General features: G+C 32.4%; 1 protein-coding gene across 1 annotated transcript; it reads right to left on the bottom strand.

The window, feature by feature from the left end:
* Positions 1 to 151: 151 nt before the first annotated feature.
* Positions 152 to 4,219, bottom strand: LOC128895123 (protein SERAC1). The gene is made up of 16 exons (XM_054157397.1): positions 3,662 to 4,219; positions 3,422 to 3,511; positions 3,217 to 3,344; positions 2,940 to 3,137; positions 2,741 to 2,868; positions 2,551 to 2,661; positions 2,322 to 2,457; positions 2,112 to 2,255; positions 1,785 to 2,042; positions 1,419 to 1,614; positions 1,188 to 1,352; positions 988 to 1,115; positions 740 to 892; positions 531 to 677; positions 390 to 456; positions 152 to 318 (listed from the first exon to the last, which is right to left on the bottom strand). Exons 2-16 carry the CDS (start codon positions 3,490 to 3,492, stop codon positions 201 to 203), a joined length of 2,148 nt encoding a protein of 715 aa, XP_054013372.1. The 5' UTR covers positions 3,493 to 3,511; positions 3,662 to 4,219; the 3' UTR covers positions 152 to 200.
* Positions 4,220 to 6,254: the final 2,035 nt, after the last annotated feature.

The raw sequence follows: 6,254 nt of genomic DNA, 5'->3' as shown, positions 1-6,254 counted from the left end.
CTCTTTGAATTGGAATTATCGTTATTAATAATTAAAAGAAGAAAGAATTTGTTGTGCTCATTTGTTTCCTTTTCTTACAGCTTTACTTTGTTTACAAGATATATATATAAAAATAGTTTTTGGTAATAAGAATTTACACAGGTATAATGTATATATGCTCACAGCCATGTATGTACAGAAACATACAAATATGTACATGATCAAAACAGTTTACCTGGCAATGATAGCCATTCCATAATTGGAAAAACATTTTTTTCCTCGTGTGGTGTTACATGACGTCTCAGTACACTCACAAGTTTTTGATATAGGAAGGAATGTCTATAAAAAATAAAAGTACAATTTAGAATCCTACAGTTCTGAATAAATACAAAATTCAGATAAATTATAACCTGTTAGCTGGTTTACATATTGATAAGTGATCTTGCGCAATTTCATAGAACTCGCCCACTTTAGGATCTAAAAATAAGTATTCAAATTTTTGTTTATTCGGAAACCGAAGATACCTTAAACAAGTTTCTCTGAAAACATACCTGCTGAATTAGAAGTGACGAATTGAAACGGAACTTTTAATGCAGTTAGAAGCGTAGGTTTAGTTTCACTAAAAGTAACAATTTCTATGGGGTACTCCTTTAACATATTCAGGAATTCTTCGTGTAACTTCAATAAATGAGGTGACTCTGCAGACATTAGTATTCGTTAAAATAAATTTAGAAGTGATATTATAAAAGTTTTAATGTACCTTCACGGAGTTCCTGCACTTCCATTGATGGCCACACCAACATTTGTGTTGTTTGCGTTAAAACTGCTACCCGAGAACCACGATGGGGTGTACTATAAAATATTATGCTACGTGTATTTTTACATATATTATTTTTATCGCCATTTTTCCATTCTGTGAGGAAAATAATTAAACGTACAATTTAATTCCAACATTCATGAAGCAATAATAATATTTAATGATCTTTAAAAACAAAGAAATTAACGAACCATCAACAAGCATTTTTTTTACTAGTAAACCACCCATCGAGTGACATACCCATACTGTTGGACGCATTCCAATACCTGCAGTTACTAGTTTTCCGCTATATTCTTCACTTCTTTCGCTTAGAGTGGTACTAAAAAATAAACAGTATGAATGAGTTACAAATACACAAGTGAAACGACATTGGATGCATTTTGGTTTTTACATTCTACTTTCTATTGGACACAAAGGAGTCCATAATGACAAATTTGTGTCATAATTTACTCCAATAACTCGAATAGATGGTACATCTTCGGGTAACCAATCTTTAGGCCAACACTGCGTTCTATGCTTTCTATCGCGATCCCTATTCTTTACACAAGTATCATCCCTAAAATATCAACTTTTTAAGTATACGTATGTTTTTACAAATAAAATATATGTAACAACGTTTTACCCGCTACAAAAATATGGTCCACATGCTATTTGATTAGTATTTTGAGGACAATCATCTAAGATTATTTCAAAATCATGTCCTAACCTATCCCATTCACGCTTTTTCAAGTCATAAGCTAAATCTTTCAGAAACTCCTGTGGATGCTCGCCTATCATGGTCGAAACAATATCATTTTTATTGTCGATTGTATAAGGATCTATAAAAAACATTGTGGTTAAAATTATTTATAAATTTAACTAAGACAGTGAGAAACGATATTAACACAGGTATCTCGTATTTCATACTTATTCAATTTAAACGCTGTAAAGCAGTTAATCAAATTCACATAAGGAACAATAAATTTTATTAATTGTAATACTAACAAACCTACAACCCCATTTCCAGATATATCTTCATCTCTCTGCCTCCATGTTATAAATACACCACCAAGAAGTCCATGTAGAAAAACAACATCTAACTTTGTATTTGTTTTAGTTTTATGTAGAGGGTGGAGAAGATAAATACGCCTTGGATATCTAATACGTTCATTTTCGTCCATATCTAAATTTGCTAATGCACGACTTGCAGGTGCTGATAATCTTATGTCAGAACTGAGAGACCACTCTACTAATGTGCCAATCCATCCTTGCAGTAAACAATGATGTTACAGTAATATATAATAGTTCAAGAATAACAAAATGACAATTTATTTACCTGCTTGAAATATCTCTTGTAAATACTCTGAATGAAGCGAAATATTAGAAATTATTTTTGCAAGTAATATACACATGTTTATATTATCTTTAAAAATTTTCTTTATCATCATTAGTATTGGGAGACCTCCAGCATCTACAATATCTAAATATAAAAAGAAAATATATGAAAATTAGAAACAGAAACAGATTTCTTATATGATTAGTTTACCTTTACTATACTGATCAAGAGAAGAATGATGACATAACGTTTGAACACAACTCTGCAATAAATCTTCATCCCATATTATGGCTGGAGCAGTAGCCAATCCTATGCTTGTTAGATCGTGATCAAATATCAAACCATCCTGTTTGTTTTATACTTTACAGATAATTAAAGTTCACACAAAATAGTTTTTACAGAAGAACTTTAAGGTTTTTAAACAATATTATATACTTACACGATGCGAATCTCTAAATTTTTTATTAAGAAACTGGATCAAACAGGGATGTGTATTTTCAGATAATTTATTCAAATAGAGCAGCAAAATATGTATTTTTTCTATTACATCCTGAAAAAAATATAATATTTCATTGTGTACACTTTCCATAAATATGTGTAAATATATTGTAAAATTCTATTGTACATACATATAATTTATGCTCTATGTGATGATATGGTGGCCTTAAAAAATACCTTAAATCAACATTTGGCATTCTTGCTAAGGACACTGCTGTTCTTGCATCTAACATTTGGGCAATGTGCCTATAATGCCAATCTGTAATATTTACACTTGAATTAAAAAATGCTTGCATAGTTACAGACCATTGCATATTAATGACAAAATACCTTTTAAATATTTTAAGGAATTTAGCATGTAGACAGATTTCAGATGTTCTATTTTATCACCATGTTGTGCCATATATAATAATTTATATGCCACATGACGATTTACTGATTTCCACCATTTCATTATAGTTTGACTGAAAGAAGACGATTGCTCTACTATAGATGATTGTAAATTATTTGTTCTGAACATGAATACATCTGAAATTGCAATAATCGACAGCATTAAAGAAATTATAACCTCAATGCTAATGAAATGTTACGTTTCAAAAATTTATACCTTTATATCTGGGATTATCAATATAAATATATTGTGCATGGGATTGTTCTAAATTCAAGACGTTAGGAGGTATTCCGGAACGTAAAATTTTTGATGTTTGTCGTAACTGGTACATAAACCAACAACCTCTATATACAAAATAAAGGTTATTATTTCAAGTAAATCAAAGACTTTTCAAACTGAATTAATAAATTTAATAACTAACCCCATCACAACAATACATATTCCAGTTGATTTCAAATAATATATATATTTTTTGTAAGCAAACATTCTCATTATCCAAGATGAAAAAATTCTGTTTTGTTACAAAAGGAAAGTATATTTGCATAAGATTGATTCCTTGAAGAATATTTCAAAATATATTTATGTCAAGGTAAATGTATGTTTTATCTGTAACTGTATCATTTGCGGCCTTTAAAATGTTTTAACCACAGAGCACTTTTACCTGGATCCAATAGATAATAAGCAGGAGATCAAAGCTCAGATGTAAACCTTGAATTGACATTTATATGTAGTTCTTCAGAGAATGGTAGGTGGCTCTAGTCCTTCATTGCATTTAAATGACTTTAAAGAAAGTATATCAGAGAAAGAGCAGACAGTTTGAATGATTTCTGTCATTTCAAAAATTATATTTTTTGAAACGACGAAAATCTTTTGAACTGCGTCTACACTCTTCCTGGTTTAGATTCTGAATAATATAAATATGATTCAAAATAAAAATATATTTAAGAATAGAAACGTATAGGATTTTTATATGACAAACTGTTCATTATGTTTTATATATTTTAGACTTTTATGATAATAATTACAGTAATATGCGTTAATTCTGATTCTAAGTCTTCATATTTTCATTTATTTATAAACGAGAAATCTTACAGCCATTAGCTGATATTAGTTTGTATGTAATTGATAATATCATCTGACCATTACTGGAGATGCAATTAGCAATTACATACTTCAAATAATATCGGGTGTCCAGGTCTCACCACGTGGAGGTTGCTGTATATAGAGACCCACAGGGTGACCAGGACAAAACCAGTCAGCTAATCAGTTAATTAGCTAGCCATCCACATCCTAGCCGCCCTTCTTTATCTAGATTTTGTATTCCCCCTAGCATTCACTAATCAAAATTACAAGAAAACAAATCTACTTAACAACAAAACTACCAAGGTAAATGAATAGATATTACACAACGCCCTACAACTTTGACAGTAAAGTTAGAAGAGGAGAAGCATGTCACTACATACTAGAGACTAATGTAGTACATCTTTGACAGGAAAGGGAGAAGGGAAAAATCCATTGATCAATGTAATTAGTCTTCTGTTTCTTTCTCTTATTGTTAAATATTTATTATTCCTATCAAGTTGAGCACTCTTTTTCTTATTCCTTATTACGCTTTTCTTAGTACTATGTTATAAATATAACTGTATTCACACATCCTGCCTGCGCTAATATTTGAAGAAATACAAGAATATACGTGTTTCTTTCTTCCTTGTTGCAATCAATGAAGATTGCAATCACGAAGATTTTCTAAAACATAAAGCGCCTAACGAACAATAAATCTAATTATATTTACACATCCTGCCTGCAGAAAACGCAAGAATATACGTGGATCTTCTTTGTTGTAATTAATGATCCTACGAAGAATTTCTGAAGCATAAACTGAAACATATTAAACAAAATTTAACGAAGTTTAATTTATATAAACATGCATTACTCTCTACTCTTCAAATATAAAAAAAGTTTGTAGGACTTCTTCTGTTGTTGCCCTAACTAAAAATATGAAGTTACCTCCTAACGGACGCGATTTATCAAACGCAACACTAATAGCAAACGCGATTCATGGTTATTCGCAACATTAGCCTGAAAGAAAACGCGAAAAATACTACTTGAAAATATGTAAATTATTTCAAATCGAACGCGATTTATCAGTCGAAACCCTAATAACAAACGCGATTCATGGTTATTCGCAACACTACCCTGAAAGAAAACGCGAAAAGTACTAATCAAAAGCAATCGCGAGGTGGATCATTATTCGAAATACTAATCTATGAAGTATAACAAGAACAAATCGCGTGCACCAAGTGATACAGATCCCTAATTAAAAATCCAGTTCAGCCATCTCAGGCTGCGGAGTATCTCAGCATGCACAGCTATGTCAGCTATGTCGTATCGGTGTCATATTTTGGGCTTTATATATTTCGAAATACTAATTCAAAACGCGTGAATTTACAACAAATCGGTCGCGATTCATTTATTCGCAACATTAATGACACTCGCGGCTGGTTTCTGTACGCAACTCTACCCTGTAAGAAAACGCGAAAGATACTAATCAAAAGCTAAGTTGACTCTAAATACTACTTTCAAACGGACGCGATATTCATTATACGCAACTCTAATAGCACTCGCAGTTGATCCTTATTACGCAATACTACCCTGAAATAAAACACGAAAAATTCTATTGAAAAGCAAGACTCGAAACATGATTTCAATCGGACGCCATCGATATTCATTTGCACGCAATACTAATAGCAATCGCGGTTGGTATCCATTCGTTTCGCAGAACTACTCTGAAAGAAAACGCGAAAGACTCGAAGCAATTAAAACAATCCTAACAAACGAACGCGATTCATGTTTTCATATCCCAACGCTAAAACAAAACGCGAATTGCCCAATTGACACAATGATATCCCACGTTGGGGTGCATGACCCATCGAAATAAACAAACTACTACAACTACAGGCGAGATCAGTGACAACATAGTAATAATGACTCCCCATCTTCGAATTCGAAGATGGAGAGCCATTTGTTGCAGCCCTTTCTTGCGACAATTTGCCAGGGCCTCTCTTCTTTCTTCGGACGGCATTGTCCCACCTGAAACCTATATCTAGATTCGAGATTCCGTGCGATACGTGGACGTTCAACAATTCGATGAACCACACGTCTAGAACCTCGAGGGAACGAGCATTTCGAAGGAGCCTACTGATCACGACCGCGACAGCGAAGCAACGACTCAGAGAGTCGAGACCTGAAGAATC

This window comes from Hylaeus anthracinus, unplaced genomic scaffold, assembly GCF_026225885.1.
Source record: "Hylaeus anthracinus isolate JK02 unplaced genomic scaffold, UHH_iyHylAnth1.0_haploid 4, whole genome shotgun sequence".
NCBI classification, from domain to species: Eukaryota; Metazoa; Arthropoda; class Insecta; order Hymenoptera; family Colletidae; genus Hylaeus; species Hylaeus anthracinus.
The sequence above is the reverse complement of the archived record's forward strand: the minus strand, read 5'-3'. Positions and strand labels throughout refer to the sequence as shown.